Here is a 22,574-nt window from a genome sequence, read left to right as displayed (position 1 = left end):
CTTTCATTATTTTCATGAAACCCTGTAAAAATGCTGAATTTAGGTTACTAATGGCAGCTTGAACTTAGTGCTGCTTTTGACACCATTGATCATACTATTCTGTGATAGATTTGAAAATATTGTAGAAGTTAAGAAAACTGCCCTGTCCTGGCTCAGGTCTAATTTGACTGATCGTTATCAATTTGTAGATTTTGTGGTGACTAAACTATATGTACTAAAATAAAGTTTGGTGTTCCACAGGGTTCTGTTTTAGGTCCACTGCTATTGTCTCTCTGTATGTTTCCTCTGGGCGACATAATTATTAATCATGGTATTAGGAATATGTAAGGGACATTAGACACTGCTTGCTTATTAACTTTCTCCTACTTAATTCTGACAAAACAGAATACTGATACTGGGACCACATGCAGCTAGAAGTAAGCTTCTTGATCACACAGTTACTCTGGATGGTCTTTTGATTTCATCATGTGAAGCAGTAAAAACATTTGTGCAATTTTTGATTTTAATCTTTTCTTTGAAGCTCATGTAGATTATGTTACTAAGAGAGCATTCTTTCATCTCAGAAATATTGCCAAGATAAGAAATCACTTACATGTCACTACACGATGCATGAAAAATAGTTCATGCTTTTGGATTGTTGTAATGCCTTATTAACTGGATGTTCCACTAGGTGCATAAGCATACAGTAAATGCAGCTGCCAGAGTCCTTCTTAAAGATATGAGCACATCATCCCTATTTTATCCACACGGTGAAAATGTCATTTACCAGTGAAATCTTGCATTCTTTTAAAATACTACTATTGACCTATTAAGGACTAAATGGTCTAGCACCATGGTACAGTATCTGGATCGACTGCTAGTATTTTATGATCTGATCTAGGCTGAAAACCTATTTATTTAGCCAACATACATATAATAAATTCCTTGAAAATTAATGCTGAAAAGCAAAGCTATATGCATAGTGTTTAGTTTCAATGTACTATGGTAAACAGCGACAGCTTTACTTCCCATGGAGCCCTCATGTCTGTGTTTCCTTCTGGCTCTCATTTTTATTTATGCTGTCATAGTTAGTCCTGCTGGAGTTCCTGCTTGCACTCTGCACTAAATATATATTCACTTTTTATATTATGAGACTGTCAGTATATTTAACTGTTAATTTTAATTTTAGCAATCTCCTACAAGGAAAGTGGACTTTATATTAACATAAAACTCTTTCCCATGATGCCGAACTTTCTGCCTCATACAGTAGCACACAGTATGACTGCAAATTATTTTCTGCTATATCTGTTTGATATTACCTAAATGCGGATGGGTTCCCTATTGAGTCTGGTTTCTCCTAAGGTTTCTTCCTTTTCCGGAAGTTACATCAGTTCATCTCAGAGTTTTTCCTTGCCACTGTCCCCTCAGGCTTGCTCATCGGAGCAAACTGAGAATTAGTATGTATATTCACATCTTTCCAATTTATTTTCTTTTTTTTAATTCTGTAAACCTGACCACTGTTAAAAGTGATAAAAAAAAAAAATTAAATTGAATTAAAAAATTCAAGTGAATGGTGGCTTTGTCGTTAGCACTGTCCCCTTGCACCTCCAGGGTCTGGGTTCAATTCCTGGCCAGGTCCAATTCATGCCTCTGTGTGCATGTGGATGGGAATAGGATGAGTTCTGATCTGAGTCTAGCCTTCAGAGAGTTTAGCCTTAGTGCTGCCAGCTCTGGTTTGCTCATTTGGAAACTACTGTAGATATATATATATATATATATATATATATGATTTTCTGTAACGTTACTATGTGGAATTTTCTACTGCTAAAAGGACTAAATAAATGATTTTTAATTAAAGTATAAATCAATTAGTTAATATGGCAGTCTTTAAGTGAGTAATTGATTTAACATATTCCGACCCAAGTCACTGCTGTGCCACATTAAACCTAATACACACCCACATTTATTAGTGATGTCAGAAAGCTTATTTTGTTGCTGGTTTATTTACAGTGTCATGTTTAGAGAATACTTTGTTCACGTCATGGAAGACATTGGAGTGGTGTAGGGTTATAGCCGTTGTAACTGAAGACTAGCTGAACAATAGGATATCAACTGGACAATTTACTGTATGTCATCCAAACTTATGTAGAAAGTGCTTTTTATATCTTTCTCCATATTTGGATGTTCAGCTCTAATATACTGTGGTAAGCAATTACTTTAACATGAACTATGCCAACATCTAAATATTTCCTTGAATGATGTTTGTGCTTTTTTTTTAGACTTATAAACACAGTTCCTGTTGTGGAAATACTTGAATCTCAGTTTCTGGGACACTTTAATTTCTGAAATGATACATGACCATTACTATACATATTTACAGTTTGATTAAAGAGATCTTTCTCAGAATGTTGATTTTCCAACAAACTTTTATCATGTCTTCACAGTGAAATTAACTGCCTCTTATTTATATTGTAACATTATTCAAAGATTATTATTATTATTATTATTATTTATTGTAGATTGAAATTTTATACAATACGTACATATTAAATTAAATTTGATAATTTAGATATTTGCAGAAATTGGTTTTCAAAAAGTTTATATATACAATATATACAATCAAATAGTAAAAAGAGTTTTTGTAATTTGGTGTGTTTAAAAACCTGCAGTAGCTGTTTAGGTAATCATTAGCTCTCTAGCTATTTTGCTGACAAGATGTGCAAAGGTTCAAAAACAAGTTTTTGTGATGAAATCAATGAGCTTTGCTTGTACTGAAATCTATTTGTCTGGCTTTTTATTTAATGTACAATTTTTGAAAATAATATTTTCAGTACGTACATGGTCAACTAACTCCTGTCGTTATACACAACACTGACACTACAATTTGCAAATGTAATTAGATGTATAAATGTAATGAAGTGAACTACTAAACAAATTAATCTTCATTTTATCCCGCCCTAGAATGATCAATGGCTTCCTGACACCACTCATAAGGCTAGCATTGTGTAGTATTTAACGATGTTATCAGCTGACTGATAACATTATAACAGACAATGACTGAGCTCATAGGGTAAACACCTAAGACAAATAACTGAGACATAAAAAAGCTAGCCCATTTTAATTTGACAATTATTCCTAGCTAATATGCTTTACATCAGCCACATGGTGGCTTGTGTTTGTGGAAAATTAATCTTAATAAATTTTGCCAAAAAGATCAAGGCCATAGTGGTTTGTAATGTTTAGGTGGGCTTATTTAGAGGATGGGGCTCTCTCTATTCATCTGACCCTATAGAGATTGATAAGAATACAAGAGATTTATTCTTCACAGTCACATGCCACATACAGTATGCAATCACATTATTGTAAGCCCTCGTTTCTATTATCGGACATTTGTTGCCTGTTATATCACATAAATAGTAGATAAATGTCTGACCTGACATATCTACTGTAAGCAGAATACTGCCTATGATTGAAGGGTCAGTGTGTGAGTGTCCGTATGTAAAAGCATGAGTCAGGCTCTCTAACTCTGTGTGTGTGGGTGGGTATATAGCCTGGCAGCTGAAGGCTACTATCCCAGACCTAGTCTGCCACAAGCTGCTCTCTTCTCTCTCACTTGCTTTGCTTCTTACTCCTCCTCTCTCCTCTTGCTGTCTGCTTAAGGAATCTTTCAGGCTGTCCTGCCTGTATCCCGCATACTGTCCTCGCCTCTGTAGTTTGCTGGACTAGAGTGAAGTGGATGTGGACGAGGCTGGTGCTGCTGTCTCCTCATGCTGCGTGTGTTTATTCTCTGTGCCCAGAATGTGCTGACGCACGATGAGGACATCACAGATGCCTACTGCTGTGTCACATATGATGGTAGGGATGAGCGTCCCGGGAACGGGGGTTACAGCATTGAATTGGAAGGTGTTTTTTTTAAATAAGCTGATAAATAGCATACAGCATTTGGCTTTATTCATTCTATTCTTCTGCAGACCCTGTCTCTGTATTCATGTGTATTTATGTATATTCACATTTCAGCAGCTGAGGTTATTATTGGAAAAACACTCTCTCTCTCTCTCTCTCTCTCTCTTTCTGCATCTGGGGCATGCAGAGGAGTCCTGTTACACTGTAACTGTGCGCATGTGTTCGTTTAGTTGAGCATGGCGCTGTGTTTATTAGGAGTCATTCTCTGTCATGAGAATTTAGGGCCTGTGTGGGAGTCACTCCTCTATGGGTGCTTTGTTAGTAGTGAGGATTTACTCCTGTGTGGTGAACCAGAGAAATGCCAGACAAAAAGTGACTATGTTTGTTTAACATCCATCTTACTTGCCTATTTTAAGTTCTCCAGATTTTTCTTTTGCTAATGTTAAGGAACCTCCAGGTAAAATACTGTATGTAGATTTTATGAGCGGAATGTGACAAAAAGACCAGTTATGGCCTCGTTTCTTATTATACCATTTCTATAGCATTCATTCATCAGACTGAAATCTTAAGACATGTAAAATATAGCATTTATTTTCATCCCAGCCCATTAACTAATATGACACCATTAAGCTGAAACCTCTAGCTGCATTTGCTAATGAAAACATTTTGTTGAAAAGAGCATTGATAAGATTTTCCTCCTTTGTCCTGTTTTTTGACTATCATGTTAATTTAATCAGTAGGGAACATCATATTGCTTGCATGCTGATTTAATCATGACCGCCTCTCAGTTGGCTAAAGGTGGCAAGAACCAATAATTGAAGCATTAAGAAATGCTGATTCATGCAACAAAAAAAAGAAACTTTAAGATCCTTATTTTTAGTAATATACAGTACATCAAAGCTTAAAGCTAATTCTGAACTTGTAAACAATCTGCCAAATGTTACTGTATGAGAACGATTTGCCTAAAGAAAGACACATGGCTAACATAAACATGAAGCTTGAATGGAACCGTTAGATCTTAAGTGATAATAAACAGTGAAACCAGTTTAAGAGCTTTACTTTTGCAGCACCAGGTGGTGCGCCATATCTGAACAAATCCATCTTCCACAAAGGACTGTGCACATGATAAACACATAGGATCTACAGTTAAACTTTAATTCTTACCAAACCATTCTCAAGTACTGTGAGACATCAATATGATCGGAAATCATCATCATCATCATCATCATCATCAACAACAACAACAACTTTTTACAGCAAAATGAAATGGTTAATTAATCATTTAAGAAAGTCTTACAGAATCTGAAATGATGGACATTGCCCATGTGACCTTTTTTAGTCATTGTTATTGTTAAGTGGTCCATGTGGGTCTTGTGGACCAAGATGTGGGCAAACTCTCCCATCCAGACTAAAAAGGGAGGAGGCGGAGAGAAACAGGACAAAGCAGCAGGAAATGTTAAGATTTCCTCTCAACACATGGGCAGGGTTTTTGGAGTGGGGCGTCTAGACCCAAGCGAGTTAGCACTATATGTCTCAGCAAGTTCCCACTGACTTTTTCATTGTGTCACAGGTCTTAGTACGAGAGCACTGAGAAGTATTCCTAATCTACTTTAAGTTGTGCATGTAGAGGATTTACATTCTGGACCTCATTGTGAGAAAAAGTGACTGTGCACATATCTCTATACTTGCTGCATGTGGATATTTACTGTGATGTGTGGAGTATCTGCTGGTCTGTTGGAAAGTTGAGTTGGACAGTTATTGTGGCAGCATGTTGAGGTGTATTCTTCAGAGAGCGACCAACCTGAAGAATGTGGAGAAAGGGGAACGGCAAAGTGATCCCTTAGCCAGTATCACATTTAGAGGTAAGATGTGCAGAATGGATCTTGGTGGAGAAATGAAGAACTTAATATTTATACAGATTATGGTGGCATGGTGGGTAGCATTGCCATGTGCAGGTCAGGTGAGGAGTTCTCACTGTGCCTAAGGGGTTTGCTCTAGGTTTTTCAGTTTCAATCTCCCCAAAGACATTCTACGGAATGTTTGTTCTTATTGGCCCCAAGGTGTTAATTAATGTGTTTATACTGTAGTGCATCGTAATGAACTGGGCCCTATCCAGTGTACCACATTCACAATGTATGTCTATTCGACTATATGTCTGATTGAAATGAAGTAGTTACCAAAGGTACATTAATAAGAAATAAACATCTGTCAAAGATACATTGAGAAATATATAACCATTCTAAAGTATTTTGTGACTGCTGCATGTTGCAATGTATTAACTGACTTTGTAATATCAGTTATGACCACACACCATCCATGTCAATATATTGGTGCTAAATGGCAGCTCGGGATAAACAAGCAGAATTTTGTTTCAGTTGTATGATTGGTGATGAGTAGAACTGGTGACTTGCCTGTTCTTATGCCATACGAATCAATGAGAGGTGTTTTTGCAGCTCAATACAGATGAACAACAGAGACTGTCCTGGCTTGATTCCAGTGGAATGAATGAGTAACATGGGCTCTAGTTAGCTACTTTTATTTTGCACTATAAGATGATTGGTAGTTCCTGTCATTGTGTTCTATTTCCTGTTCCTACATGTGTGCATGAGAATGTAGGACAGGGTGTTTTTTTATACTCTGAATTCGAATACCAGGTCTCAATTATCGGCAGTATCGGATCAAACATCCAAATTACATCTTTTGCCATCACTTTTGCTCTTGGTTATTTGTATTTGCAGCCTGTACTGTGAATGTAGGTGTTTATTAGGATGTGAAAGTTGTAGGGTCCAAAGAGCTCTTGAGTTTACTGACCCCCTCTGTTGATCAGTATCTCTGGACCTTTTGGCTCAAGATTGTGTAATTAGGATTGTGTTCAATGAATTTTGACCCATTGATTAGAACAGACAGACTGAATTGCCATTTGTGTTTTTTTTTAAACATTTGCTTATTATATTTACAAAACAGGTAAGTGTATATGCTGGGATATCCTGTTGGATGTTGCCATAGATATATTCTAAAACAAAAAAAAAGATTTAAGTGCTAGTAATATACTTTGCCATTTCTACGTTATATGTATATTCTATATTAATATATAGTGTATATACAGTAGTACAGTATATTAATACACTGAACAGCCATAACATTAGAACAACCAAGTTTTTGGGTTCTCCTTGTGCCACCGGGGCAGATCTGGGGCATGACTAAACAAGACCTCCCAGAGTATACTGTGGTGTGTGACACCAGGGTATAGGCAGTAGATCCTTTGGGTGCAGTGGGTAGTGGGGTGTGGCATCCATGGATCTGACTTGTTTGTCTGGCGCATCCCATGGTGCTCAGTCTGAAGTTATGGATCTGAAGAGCTTGGAGGCCAGGTCAGCAGCCTTTTGCTTTGCCTACTGGCCTCCATGTTCAGTGGACTGTGGTGCACTGGGTGTTCTGGTGCCTTTCTATTATGGAAAGCGTTGACTTGCTTGGTGATTTGTGCAGCATTGGCTTTTAGCAAACTGGAAGGGCTGGCCTGTCCCTGTCGCCTTGGATGGTCATGATCTTGCTGGTGCATAGTTGGTGATTAATGTTGTTCAGCTGCCTGTCAATGGTAATAGTCATACTGTTATAAATGGTTTATACTAGAAAGAGTAAAGGCATTTCCCAGGTGGCCTACATATATTATTAAATACTGTATATACAGTATATAATTTATATAATGCATTGTGAACACTAGTTTCTGCAAAATCTCAATTGACTATATTTAGCTTTAATAAATAAAAAATTGTTGTTTTAGTTACTTATATCAGACGGACAATGGAAAGCTTGAAGTAGCCAGGCATTTCCACCCTCATAATACTGAATGCCATCTCCATTTATAGACATCATGGACGCAAATTATTCTGCACAGAGGAGGCTCTGAGTAAGACACAAGTTATGGGAAAAGGAATGAGGGGTGGGGTGAAGTGTGTACTGTAGTTGCATGAAAAGGAAGTCTCTGGATGTATATACTGTATGCACTTCTTGGATTTTCTTTCCAAATATACTGTATGCACTTCTTGGATTTTCTTTCCAAATGACTGTGCTACATGTCACTTTGTTACCACCAAACCTGGGTCTGATGAGGACACATTATTTTTTCCATTTAATTTTTAGAATCAGAGACAGAGAGTTTTTGGGTTAGAATTTATACAAGCTCAGATCACTCTGGCTTTTAGTGACACCAGCTGTTCTTGTCTAACTGTTGAGAAAATATTTCAAAATTGTGTTTCTATTTTAGTTAACCATTGGTGAGCGTAGATAGTTTCCAAAAATATCCGTTGATGCGTGCCTGCCAGATGAGTTATTTTTATGCCTGCTTTCTGTGGCACAACAGGAAAGACCTTTCCTGAATTCATTTAGTTTTTTTTGGCAGATTTATGCACTGTTTTTTATCTAACTAACAATGGCATTATAATCAGTTAGAATGAAGAACAAGTAGCTCTTGGAAAATACTGGTAACTCTAGAAAGTAAAACATTTCAAACGAACACCTTGTCTATGTTGTGATTCTAAGTGAATGCCAGCTGATATGAACTACCCTCTCTCATTTTTAGTATTATTTATTGTAATTTTATTTACAATCTTCTCTGATGTTTATCAATTTCTAGGTCTAATAGAGATGTTTACTTTGATTAGATCTGTTTATAGTTAGCAAGAACACCACTTCCTGTATACACTGGAAGTCAGTACACAGCCTTCCTTCTGAGTTTCCTTCTATTATTTATGAACAATCTGACCCATCATCCTCATCCCATGTAGTAATACTAGCGGGAATTAACAAATACAGTACAAGATCTCACACTGCATCTCACACTTGCATTTTGTTATTGGTGTATTTTTCTACAAGGATAATCTAGTCATGTTCATAATAAGGTGCATAAGCATGTAAACATTTATATTTTCCATCAGAGTTATTAATTGTAATCTACAGTTATTTGCTTTCCTTCTCTTTATTCAGGGTCTAAGAAGAAGACCAAAGTGGTTAAAAACAATGTCAACCCTGTCTGGAATGAGGTTAGTAACCCACTGTGTTTTATGTTATTTATTAAATATTATTTTTTGATAATGGAAATTGTATGTGCATATATGGAATATGGGTCATAAAATATAATAGACCTGACAGTTTAAAATTTTTACCAATTAAATTATTATTTGGTATAAAATAAAACACTTTACTCTTCTCAGTCTTATCTAATTAGGAATGATTTTCTCTTCATATCTGTTTCTCAAATTTTCATTTTGTCTTTCTTCTTTCTGTTAGGGTTTTGAATGGGACCTAAAAGGAGTGCCCTTAGACTCAGCAGCAGAGCTGCATGTAGTTGTGAAGGACCATGAAAAAATGGGAAGGAACAGGTATGTGTGTTTTTACGCTGACACAGGTTTTAATACATACTGTATTCCACTTTAATATATACGTCTGCTCAGATATGCAGTTATCCAGTCAGCCAGTTATCATGTGGCAGAAGCATGATGCATAACATTATGCAAATACATGTCAAGAGTGTGAGTTATTGTTCACATCAAACATCGGAATGGGCAAAAGGTGCAATTTCTATAACTTTAACCATGACATGGTTGCTAGAAGATAGACTGGTTTGAGTACTTCAGGAACCCAGAATCTCCTGGGATTTTTACAAACAACATTCTCTAGAGTTTACATAGAATGGTATTTGGAATTTGAAGTCTTATCCCAAATCATATCCTGTCCCTTATCCTTACAGCCTTCACTTTTATGTTACTGACACTTTCTTTTTCAAAAATTTGCTCTCTAAATTAAAAAAACTGACTGGACCTATGCACTATTTTAAGAGGGTTTTGTGTTGTAAATATGTAAAATCTCTGCCAAAAGCACTAAAAAACAACAGCAACAACAACTGTAGATGTAACTGGCTAATCTTATGTGGCAAATCTTAATGGGAGCAAACCGATAAACAACTTTGTAGACCTGTGAAGAACAGCTCCTTGAAGCTTGTGGTCAGAGTTGCCATGTTTAAAGCAAAATGTCCACCCCAAACTACTCAGTTAGCATTGTTTTGCATTTTAATTTACATTATATATTGACAATACAATATGTTACAGGGTAAAGCTAATAGAACCAGGTTAATTTCTGCCATGCTTCTGTACACACAAAGAAAATATACAGACTGCATGCGGTGCACACATGACAACATATATTTGCTGCCCCTCCCCCAAAATATTATTATATTAATAACAAGAAAGTGTAGTCATTAAATTAGGATAGAAATGACTTCTTTTTAAAAGAAAATAAACAACACTTTAATTTTCAAACCAAATACAAAAAAATATATATATTTAAAAAAATATAGATAAAGGCATTGCCTTACAATCTTACATACAACAGAATTCGAGTCCTGGAGCTTAGTAACTCATATCTCCTAGCTTTTGGTGACCCTTCTTCTCATTCTTTCTGCTGCATGGCTGCTCAATAAAAACATTTGCTCTAGATAACTGTGGCTGAGGAATGTGCATAATAAACAGTGAGTTCATTATGAGTTGTGAAAAATAGTCAGAACCAATAAGTAAATGATTTTTAAAAAAATTCTAACTTTTTTTCTTACACACATGTAGGTATTGTACTGTAAGACTGTAAAGATGAGCAAATCATAATTGGGATTTGTTGCTGTTCTTTCAGCTGCCCTTTAAGGGTTGCCACAGTGGATCATTCAATTCACACATCTTTTTCTTTATTTTGGCACAGCTTTTATGCTGCATGCCCTTCCTGACGCAACCCTCCCATTTTTATCCGGGTTTGGGACAGGCATAACAATGCCCTGCACCTCAAGTGGGTGTGGGGCATTAACTGGGATGGAATGGCAGGCTTATGAACCACTAATGCCACCATGGTTGAGATTTAATCACTGGCAATCTTAAATAACTCGGATATACTGATTGCCTTTAGCTAATGCATTATTCTCAACAACATTTATGACGAATTACACACTAATTATCAGCATATTTAGGTTAAGGGTAAAATCTCCACTGAATTAAAATATGTAATTTGAACAAGAATAAATAATATGAAATAGTGGTCAAAACAAGTATGGATCTTAAGCTATGAATTAAAGTACCTCTGCAAACCCAGTTTATTGTAAACCTAGTTTATAGTAAAACAGACATAATATCAATATGTAAATGCTAGACTTGTCACTTAAAGTCTAAAATCTAGCAAACAGCATACAATCTGTGGAGTTACAATCCAAATGTAGCTAATCATTTTTTTAAAGCATGTTTCCCAACTAAAGTGTATTTATTAATTTTTCACAAATTTAATAAAGAATAATAATGAATAATGAATATTGAAAGCTGATATGCATAGCTATTAGTAGTTATGGTTTGCAGCCTTTACTTAATGATGTTACTATTGCTGCATTCAAATAAATACACATCTCCCACAATGTCCAAAATAATCATGAAAGTCACTGAAATAGGGAGAAGTCATTTGGGGCATGTTTAGTGTCACTTAGGAACAGCAAAAGGAAGAATGAGTGGCATGGAGGGGAATGCCCACAGGAAATGACTTGCTGCAGTGTGCCATCTTATCATCACATCCAGCAATATACTGCTTCTTAAAAATAGGTTTTAAGTTTGCTTATGTTTTGGATAAATATATGTTCAAGTAACCTCTTGATAAATGAAAGAAAGAAAGAAAGAAAGAAAGAAAGAAAGAAAGAAAGAAAGAGAAGAAAAGACAATGACTCTTGAATGACATAATAACCATGTGAACCTAAACAGTGTTTGTCAAAGTGACACATACAGTATTTAGAGAAAAGGATCCAGATACCAAATTAAAACAGTGTTGTGTGGTAGTGTTTCTATGGTGATATGTTAGTAGGAATACAAGACGGTTATGACAGACCCCACTTATCTGTCTAAAGTATCTGGCACAAAGTGTTTAATTGCTTATAATATATTATAAACAATACATAATGTTTTCATTGTGTGTATTCTGCAGATTTCTGGGAGAATGTCGTGTTTCTTTAAGAGACGTACTTAACTCCCCAAGCCTAGCAGCTACCTTCACTGTATCCTTAATGGACACTAAAAGGAACAACACTGGGGTAGGTCACACCAATCTATTTCTGGGCTTTTTTGACTCATATGAATGAGTTAAATAAACTGTTATTTAAAGCCTATATTTAATGGCATCTTACTTGCCATTCCTACTGTAAGATCCAGTAATGGGGCTGTTTTCTAAACCCCACATTGTCAAATGCTGAAGTCATGCTTAAAAATGAATGCATGAAAACTCCTAATAAACAGCTCAAAGGTAAACCCTTAGTTATTATAAAGGTGGTAATGATAACATTATACATTAAAGCTTTTAGCTAAAATGTCAGCATTAGCTATTATTAATAAGTCAATTACAATAAACATTTTAAATAATGCTTATTCCATTCATTAATTGAAGTGCATAATTAATGTGCTTGCAGTGGGTAAATAATTCTTAACATTCATAAATGAGACTGAATTTTCCAAAATATCCACCCAAAGACATGGAATTGGTATAATTGTAGTTAATGGATGTGCATTTCAGTAACATTTAAAGTCCTGCATGAAGGTGGCATGGTGGTGTAGTGGTTAGCACTGTGGCCTCACACCTTCAAGGTCGAGGGTTTGAGTCCTGTCTTAGGTCTGTGCGCTTGAAGTTTCCATGTGCTCCCCATATAGTTTCCAAATAGCCCATAGTATGTAAGTTTGTGTGTGTCTACTTGTGTGCCCTGTGTCGATTGGCACCCCGTCCAGGATTGAGGATGAGTCCCCTGGGATAGGCTCCAGGTCTTCCATGACCCTGTACATAATAAACAGTATAGAGAACGAGTGAGAGTGAGTACTGCTAGAGTTGACTCACATTCTCAAACTTTGTTTACAATAACAGTTTATTAATATATGATTTTTTTTCTTTGTTAATGCTAATGGTAATTAAAGAAGCCTTAAGATAAAGTACTGTTAAACGCAGGTCATTTTTAAAGGTTCACAAAAAATACTTTTTTGCAAAGGTCATGTCTATAGATTAACTGAACACAAAAGAGAACACTAAGTTTGTATTAACTCAGACAGTGAACTAAAAAAATAGTAAATATATAGTTCTTAAACATAGAAGTGATTCTATAAAAGTGATTCTTAAGGTTCTTAAGTGTCATAAGTGAAGAATTATGACAGGCACTGCCAACTGAGGCTAATGAAAACTATGGAACACTCATTAGAAGGGATGTCAAGTGTACAGTAGCATGCAATCTGTGACAGATGACTTTTAATTTCCTCTAAGTGAAGCAAAAATAGCAGCCTGTGCTTTTCCCTTCAAAGGGACTTTACTTACATCAGTGATGTGGAACACCCAGCTCTGGATTTAAGAAACAGCTATAATATTTTGTGAAATGTTCCCTCAGCCTCACTTGCAGGTCAAAGTGTACTAGAGGAGACACATACACACAGAAACAAACACACACACAGATTTGTACACACATGCCAGCCTGCTCTTTCATGTCTTATAACTCTCTAGAGCTTTTTCCTGAAGGCTGCTAGGGAGCTAGAAGTTTTGTTTACTCATCTTCATTAATGATGTGGGTCACCTTTAGACGTCACCGGTGGCCTCTTATAGAGACGGTGTTTTTCATCTCCAACTTGATGACATTAAACACTCGGCTTATACCTCTCTCACACACCATGTTCAAGTGTGGGACCGTGCTCTTGGCATCTAAGCCCTGTTTCCTGGCATTGTGTGTATATAGATGTGTGTGTGCCTAACCAATGGAATGGAAATGGATGGACAGGAGAAGGTGGAGTTGTTCGTCTAAGCTGTTTTGTATCCGTGTTATCTGGAATTGCACAGTTATAGGAAATAACTTCAGAAAAGTTTGGCCAAGTATTTGTGTTTAAAAACAGCCTTATCTCAGGACATTTTATTATTATTTTTGTGTGTGTGTGTTTTTTTTTTTTTTTTAAATACAAGCATATGTTCATATTTCTTTCACCCATTATTTAAGCCTAGGGACAAAATATGGCAAAAATACTGTTTTAATCATGGAGGTATCTATCTGAGCCCCAGAATATGTTCTATACTAGGGATATAATATACATATCATCATTATAATTTTGTTATTGCAAAAATACATACACAAGAAAGAATTAATTACAATGAAAAAATTTACACTGAACAGCCCTAACATTATGTTCACCTGCCTAATATCGAGTAGGTCGTCCATTTGGCCACCAAAACCAAAAGATCTCCAGTAGCCGTTCTATTGTATCAGAGTACATGGGCCGGCCTTCACTACCCACGAGCATCTAAAAAGCTTTGGCCACCCCATGACTCTAACACCGATTCACCAGTCTTCTTTCCTTTAAGCACCTTTAGTAGGTGAAGACCACTGCAGACTGCAGAAGAACATCTAACAGCTAAAGTTTTGGAACTGTTCTGCCCCTAACATCAAACACAATATGGCCCATGTCCAATCTTACAAAACAGCTACTGGAGCTCAAACTGCTAAAAGGTTAATGGTGGTTTTGATAGAAAGGTGCATCATTGTTTTGGTAACAAAAGGAGCACCTATTTAATATTAGGAGATTAGCCATAATGTTATGGCTAATTGGTGTAAATATGTTCATTATAATTTTATCATTGTAATAAATTATTTCTTTTGTATGCATTTTACTAGAAATAAAGCAAGCAATACTGACTCCACCATAAACGCTAATGTTTTAAACCTCTGTATATTTTAATACAACGTGTGACTGGCTATTTAATGCAACCACGGGGGGTCAGGTTGTGTCAGGAAGGGCATCCGACATAAAAAATTTGCCAAATCAATGATGCCAAATAATTCCCATTGATTCGCTGTGGCGACCCCTGTCTTTCGGATGCTCTGGGGAACAGCCGAAAGACAAAGAAGAAGAAGAAGAAGAAGAAGAAGAAGAAGAAGAATGTGTGACTGGCTATTTGTTTGCAAATAAAAGAGAATGAAGCATGATAGGGAGCAATCTAAACACAAAACTAGTAGCTAAATGAAAGGTCAGTTAAAAGTGCATCTTAATTCCATTACAATACAAAGACATTCTTTACATGAATGTACTTCCAGCTTTTTGCTGTCAAAAACACAGTATTAGATTAGTACACCCCTATAATTTAGGCTAATTGCCATTACCAAATCACCTGTAATGTGTTAAATACTGGGATAGGCTCTAGGCTCGTAACAACCCTGTATACAGGATAAAGCGAGTAAATGAAATAACACATAGGAATTAGGTTACTAAGTAACAATTACAACAACATAAACAACAGTCAGTTGTTATTTTAAAAAACAAAGGGTGCTTTGTTTCGATGGGCATTTGCAAAACCCATCGATCACCATGATGAAAGTGGCTCTCATAAAAAGCATCTCAGGAAAGCAAGACAAAAACTTACCTATGCTGCAGAGGAGAAGTTAATTTAGAGTTAACAGCCTCAAAAATCACCTATTAACAGCACTTGGCTCATTTTGGATGCCTTCGCCATTGTAAAATATTGCTCTGACCCACTCGTTTAGCCATTACAATTTGTCCAGCCTTCTCACAGTAGCTACATTTTTTAAATCTTGTTACAATGACGGCAAGGAAGTGGGTGTGTATATTAGGCAGCAATTGAACCTTTTTTCCTTAAGTTGATGTGTTGGAACCAGATAAAATGGGCAAGCAGAAGGATTTGGGATAATGGCTGCTTGAGAAGGGCCAAATTGTGATGGCTAGAGTACTGGGTCAGAGCAACTCCAAAACTGCAGGCCTTGTAGGATGGTCCTGGTCTGCAGTTGTCAAGACCTGCAAAAAGTAATCAATGTAAAGAAAACCGATGAACTGATGACAGGGTCATGGGTGGCCAAGGCTCATCAATGGACATGGGGAGAGAAGGCTGGCACGTGAAGTCTGATCCAATAGAAGTGCTAGTGTGAAAAAGGTTAATGCTGGTTGTGATAGAAAGGAGTCAGAACACAGTGCATCAGTGTTATGGTGGCAATATTAGGCAGGTCATAATGTTATGGCTGATTAGTATAAAGTATATATATATGTGTGTGTGTGTGTGTGTGTGTGTGTGATTATTTATAACTGACCGTTTTGACTGTACATAAAAGCTCAGCAACCCATTCTAATTATAACCTGTTACACTGACTGTGCCATACCAGGCCACAGTGACTCTGCAGGTTTCCTACATCCCTCCTCCAGGCATGGCTCCTGTCTTTCTGCCCCCACCACTGCCTGAGACTCCGCACAATACTGTAGAGCTGGACACTGTCACAGGTAGACACACACACACACACACACACACTCTCTCTCTCTCTCTCTCTCACACACACATAAACACAATTGCTTTTATTTTTTTTTAGCAATAAACCATAAGTAATGCTAACAGTGTAACAATTTTACCGCGACATTAAGCGCTTCATTTTCACTCCGAATGAGCTGGTTTGATGGGAACCAAGCCCCGCCCACCGTGACATCCGTCCATTACCCAGGATTCAGTCTCCTGAAGCAGCCCTCGGACATGTATTCTCCCCCTCTTCATTATTACACTCTTTTAAGACGGCAAGGCGCCAAAACAAACATAAAACAAACACAAAGCAAATCCGTGCGACTGCGGAAAGATGGCGTTTACTACTAATAACACGCAGAGAATTCTAGGTGAGCTTTAAGTACACTGTATCACACAAACACCGACATCATAATATTTGCTGTTTGTGATGCGCTGAAATTCCTTCACTACAGACTCCTCGATTCGATCTAATAAACGCTCGGCGAACTGCTAAGTCAGTATAAGCACGGCTTTTAAAGATAAACATCGTGTTTGATTTTAAATCATTTTTTCCGTTTGTAAGACATCGTTGCATGGCTTGAATTCGTTAAAATCTCAGACCTCGAACTCAGCAGCTAGGAGTGGGGTTGATGAGGACAAGCAATAAACCAGAAACAAGCCTGAGTTACTGACTGATTTACACACAGGTGACAAAGAGGGAAACTTGTTCTGCATTGTCAGAAGAACTTTGTCCATTTCATATTTATATTTTAAGCAGGCCATGTATGGTGGTCTCTACAATATGCACACATTATTTTGCATGGACATTTGTAAGAAACAACTCCTCAGTTTCCTCCTCACTAGCTGTGTTTACATGATCAATATTTCCTCAATCTGATTGAAATGATTCCAATTTCACTCTTTACTTGCATGGATGGATGGATGGTTCCGTTTACATGCCACCCAGCACAGGTAAACATACACCATTTCTGTGGCAGTTACTTATGGGATCAGGTTGCCAGCTCGTCGCCCGATTGTATCTGAGCCCTTGGGGGGCAGACGACCTCTCTCAACGGGCCATAAGTGGCAACTCGGCGGTGTCTGGGCTCAAACCCAGACCTCCTCGGGTCTGCAGTCCAACACCTTAATCACTGGGCCACCTCTGGCCCTCCCCCTGCCCCCCCCCCAGCCCCCCCCCCAGTTTACATGGAAGCCCATCTAATTTGCATTTAAGTGCTGAAAACCTTTAATTACAATACAACATTGAATATGCACAAAGTGCTTTTGCCCTCTGTAAGGCATTTCATCTGCTAGAAATCTAACAGCAGCAGCAGCAGAAGTATTATTTCATATTATTTTTGAGGTTAGGTCAGAGTGGTTGCCAACTCTCGCGAGGCAAATAAACCACCGCAACCTTAATAAACAAGTCAAAAATAAGCCCAATATTATTACAGTATGTTACGGCCATAAAGTTTACAATAACAACATATTAAACTAAAACTACTGATTTTCAAAACAAAAACCAATTTATGTCTATGTCAAATGACAAAGTATTTTTGTGGAAGGGCAGGCACACTAGTCTATGACAATAAGGCTGAATGAGCAATGGAAAAGGTCAGGGCAGCAAATTGGAGCAGAAAGAACAAAATATATTGGTATCTGAGCATGTTGTGCTTGTTTTTTTTGCTTGTCTTCAGCAAAATGTGTTACTAGCCATCATTATAATGGCTCTGGGGAGCAGGATCTCTAGGATCTCTATGCAAAAAAGTTCCACAAAAAGGTCTAAATTTTACTTATTGAGCGATTCTGATCGAAAACTTATTCTGATTTGACAAGATTGGATCAGACTGTTCCAATTGAGGTGGTTGAGGCACCATGATGCAGTTTTATTATTCTGATTTTTAGTGGAATATTAGGGTCCATGTAAACACCTATTGTGTACCTGCTCTTTCTACATTATTGAGTAGAATCAGGATGTAATGACAGGGTACAGAAAATGAAGACATAGCCAGCAGGGACTGTGTGGCATAATTTGAGGGGTTTAGAAACTACAACATCTCTTTTTAACCTCAAAGAAAATCCTTACTTCATTAAACTTTGCAGTGTATTTTGTCAACATCTGTTTTTATTGCAGATGTAAATAATGGTACATTATTTACATCTGCAATAAAAACAGTTTTTTGGCAAGAAATCTGTATATATCAGATATCACTTGCAGTGCAATTAAAATAAAAAACAAACAAACAAATGTATGGTTTATGAGTAAATAATTATTTACTTTTATTGATGTCAGTACTGTTATTTACTCCATATTGTTTCCATAAGTTTAATTTGGCACTAATAGACACACTAAACAAACAATAAACATATAATAAACAAAAACAAACCTCTCCACTTTGCCCCACCTTATGTCTAACTGAGGATTTTGCCCGTGCTCAGTGATGTTATGAACGTTACTAAAAGCAGATGTTGATCATTTGGCTTATATGTTTAATTACAATTATTGCACAGAATCACATGATACAAGGGTTAGTTGCTTTAGTACTGCTGGTTATGTTGTAGTATGTTGAATAGTTTGATTATGTTATCTAATGTATTAATGTCAGTTAACAAAACTTTAATATTAAGTGCTATATTATACCATGTTTAAAATTAGGACCTAACCATTTGCATCTTATGTGAGAGTGTAGTGTATTTTTTCAGTGTAGTAAATAACGCTTCTTATGTATGCAGTGTTCTCGTTGGACACCATGGGGGATGAGGACACAGAGAGCATGCTCATGGTGGAGGTTGCAGAGGAGCCTGAACCTGTCCCAGGACCGCAAGGCCAGGAGATTGGGGCTCCTCATACACCACCAAAAAAAGCTCCTCCAACATTTACACATGGCATGAAGAAAAAGAAACAACAAAACAACAAAGCCCCACTTTCCAACAAACCCCAGGACCTACAGGTGTGTGAACTTGGGTATTTGGGTATTCATGGGTATTTAAACTCACGTCATCCATAATCCATCATCCGAATGATCATGTTACAACATAGCAGAGGTGGAAAGTAACGGATTACATTTACCCGCCTTACTGTAATTGAGTTCTTTTTTGTGTACGTCTACTTTTTAAAGTAGTTTTAAAATCTGTAATTAAAAAAAAGTATTTTTTATTTGAAGTATTCTACTTCGCTACATTTGAAATCATATTGGCTGCTGAATAAAAAAAAAAGAATGATAAAATGATAAAAAATTATGCAATGGGGAAGGAGAAAAATTGTACCCCGAAAACCACAGAATAGATTGATTGATGGGTGGGGAGAAGAAACGCGCTAAATTCACAAAAACGATGGAGACGGACAAAACAGCTAATGCAGACACAGCTGAAAGCGAAATGCCATCAAATTCTCATGAAGCAAACCCCTGGCCAGTGTGTGCGCTGCGGGGGTGTACAGTTGGGATTCATTTTCACTTTGTTTTTAATGTTTTAGTGCACAAATTAACTTTAAAGCAAGTGTGTGCTAGTCTTACGTATACACTCACCATCCAGTTTATTAAGAAGCCCATGTACATTTGCACATTCATGCAGTTATCTGTCAGCCAATCATGTGGCCTTATATTTGGTGATCAGCATTGGTTAAAAACAAACAGCGCCCTCATGTGGCAACATCAGTAATACATTTCCCTAATGACATTAGGATAGTTCTAGAAATATTACAGAAACATAACAACACATTTAATTTCATTATTTACATAATTTTATCTGATGGTCTCACCAGAATAACATGAGGCTATTTACAGTGAATAACATTTTATGTATGAGCCAGCATCAGGTATATGTTATGCTTTTTGTTCGGACCATAATAATAATAAATAGTGACACCCTGCTTGAATTAAATATTGTGTCTGCTTGAATTAAATATTTTTAAGCCATAACATCACAATGACGAACTGTTTAGGTACGGGTCCGAATCATCGAGGGAAGGCAGCTGCCTGGCATCAATATTAAACCTGTTGTCAAAGTAACTGTGGGAGGCCAGACGAAGAGAACGCGCATCAAGAAAGGCAACAATCCATTTTTTGATGAGGTAACAATTCATTCATAATTAATACGATTTTAATCTCAGATACTCCACGTAATTTTCTTATCGATGATTTTACATTCATCTTTTTACTTTATTGTTCCAATTTAATTTCTGTTCTCCTTATATAGTCGCTATATTAAAAGTAGAATTAATTTCTAAACTGTAAACCTTTCTCTGATTTTCCCACAGACTTTCTTCCTAAACTTCTTTGAGACACCCTCGGATCTCTTTGATGAACCTATTTTTTTAACAGTAAGGAGATTCATATTAATGTTTTAGCTTAGATAAATGAAATTGGGATTTCTTTATGTGGGATTTGAATGTAAGGGTTAGAAGAGGGCTTAGCTGCTATTATCTTTTATGGTATGGACATGCATGGACTCTTTTGGAAACATGTCCAAGTTATAACTTTTGCATAAATAAACCATAAGCAAAATAAGTAAATTAACATGTGCTAAATAAAGTATGTTTAAATGTTGAGTAAATACACCAGCATGAGATTATCCTTTTTCTATCTAGTACTGAAAGAGTAAATATACTGTAAATCAGCATTATTTAATTCACAGCATGTTATTAAACATAGATAATCAGCTCAGTCCGGATACACAACATTCAGCATTAATGTATTTAAACTATTACAATGAGATGTATTGGGACATTAGTTTATATTGATTGATGGAAATGTTTTTACTGACTGATGTAATGAAGTCTTGTTTAGCTTTGTTTGAAAATATATTTAAAAGTTTTTTTTATTTGGACTGGTGATGCTCATTCAGTCCAATTCAGCATGGGAAAAGTGCTCAGAAAACTTGATCCTTGAACAGTTGACATCAGGCCACAAGGGGGCCTCAGAACTTATGGCATAACGTACGACATGCCTACTCACGGGATACACACACACACATTATATATATATATATATATATATAAACTATTTTCCGATAAAATAGTTAGTGGAGGCTGGGCAAGTACTAACTGATCTTCACTAAAATAAAAAAATAAAAAAAGCAAAGTAAATCTTCACATGGGTGCAAGGGGTGTACACGCTCGAGACTTATTGTGACTGTGTTTAAAGGAGGTTCAGTAATTCATTTAAGCTAGACCTTAAGTTGCATCTGGTGTCCTGCTCTCTCAATCTGGGTCCTCACATTGGACTATTATTATCAGTAGTAACATTATTTAACACTACAGTAATACTTCCCTCTGTGTTCTATTCAAGGTATTTGACTCAAAGTCTCTTCGTACAGACTCCGTCATTGGAGAATTTAAGGTAGTGTTTTTTTAGCTTCTACTTTTGCATTCAGTGCATTCTCAGTTTCACTTGCTGTTACTTTACACTGATTTTTGGTGCTTCTTTGCATGACATCTGTTCTTCCTTTTTATCTTTTGTTTGTGGGACACACAGATCTGTTCACTTATGCACAGCTGATAATAGTTATGACTTTTTCACTTGTTGTCTCCTTTCTTAGCTGGATGTTGGCATGGTGTATAATGAACACAGTGAGTACTGCAGACTTCTGTGACACTTGGCTCTATGCTTGTGTTCCATGCTTTAGCACTTTCCAAAATCTCACTTAATTCCGATTCAAAGGAATAAGAGATCTACCTTAGTGACAAGCTGATTGGTTTTGTTTATGTCTATTCTTGTGGCAGAACATGCTATTCTTAGGAAGTGGCTGTTGCTGGCTGATCCTGATGACCTTTGTGCTGGGGCCAGAGGGTATCTGAAGGTCAGCCTTATAGTCCTTGCTGCAGGTGATGAGCCACCGGTGAGTAAGAATAATAGCTACATCAGGTTTTGATTGTATTTGTTCTTATATCAAATATGCTTTTCTAAATATAAAAAAAAAAAATATTTCCATTGAAATGTATATCTGTGAAATGTATGTCTTAGACTGAAAAAGAGGGTGTCCAGGAAAGGGAAGACATTGAAGCGAACTTGCTAAGACCAGCAGGTCTTACTCTCAGAGGAGCCACCTTCACTCTTAAAGTCTTGAGGGCAGAGGACTTGCCTCAGAGTGCGTATTATCATTTAAATGCATATCAGCATAATTGTGTAAGTTTTTTTTAATCCCCCATATGACTTTTTCTTCTCTTGTTTTTTCCCCTCTGCTAGTGGATGATGCATTTGTGGATGGCATAAGGCAAATTCTGGGTTTTGATTCAAACCGAAAAAACCTGGTGGATCCATTAGTAGAAGTCAACTTTGCCGGCAAAACGGTACAAACGTCACATATGATGCGAAAACATCTTTGATCTGCGCTAGCCATGTTCAGGCAGTCCACACCACAGCCCGCTAGATTCATCTGGGTTTTTT

The 22,574-nt window shown here is 36.8% G+C and overlaps 1 protein-coding gene across 8 annotated transcripts in view; it reads left to right on the top strand.

Annotated features, from left to right (window-relative positions):
* Positions 1-3,590: 3,590 nt before the first annotated feature.
* The window catches only part of dysf (dysferlin, limb girdle muscular dystrophy 2B (autosomal recessive)), a 79,070-nt gene continuing 60,086 nt past the window's right edge, over positions 3,591-22,574 (top strand). For 5 of the 8 annotated variants that reach the window (XM_053476781.1, XM_053476710.1, XM_053476549.1 and 2 more), the window contains exons 1-13: positions 5,424-5,744; positions 8,866-8,921; positions 9,169-9,260; positions 11,881-11,986; positions 16,082-16,196; positions 18,922-19,139; positions 20,132-20,260; positions 20,447-20,509; positions 21,477-21,527; positions 21,727-21,757; positions 21,911-22,026; positions 22,152-22,275; positions 22,374-22,477. In XM_053476781.1, the coding sequence (XP_053332756.1) occupies positions 5,651-5,744; positions 8,866-8,921; positions 9,169-9,260; positions 11,881-11,986; positions 16,082-16,196; positions 18,922-19,139; positions 20,132-20,260; positions 20,447-20,509; positions 21,477-21,527; positions 21,727-21,757; positions 21,911-22,026; positions 22,152-22,275; positions 22,374-22,477 (1,299 nt within the window). In that variant the 5' untranslated portion in view covers positions 5,424-5,650. Of the gene's footprint in view, positions 3,835-5,423; positions 5,745-8,865; positions 8,922-9,168; positions 9,261-11,880; positions 11,987-16,081; positions 16,197-18,921; positions 19,140-20,131; positions 20,261-20,446; positions 20,510-21,476; positions 21,528-21,726; positions 21,758-21,910; positions 22,027-22,151; positions 22,276-22,373; positions 22,478-22,574 lie in introns of those variants that run through there. The other 3 variants (XM_053477014.1, XM_053476929.1, XM_053476630.1) reach the window with 2 other exon arrangements.

This window comes from Clarias gariepinus, chromosome 1, assembly GCF_024256425.1.
Source record: "Clarias gariepinus isolate MV-2021 ecotype Netherlands chromosome 1, CGAR_prim_01v2, whole genome shotgun sequence".
Lineage (NCBI taxonomy): Eukaryota > Metazoa > Chordata > Actinopteri > Siluriformes > Clariidae > Clarias > Clarias gariepinus.
Note: the sequence above shows the minus strand (reverse complement) of the source record. Positions and strands in the feature narration are given on the sequence as shown.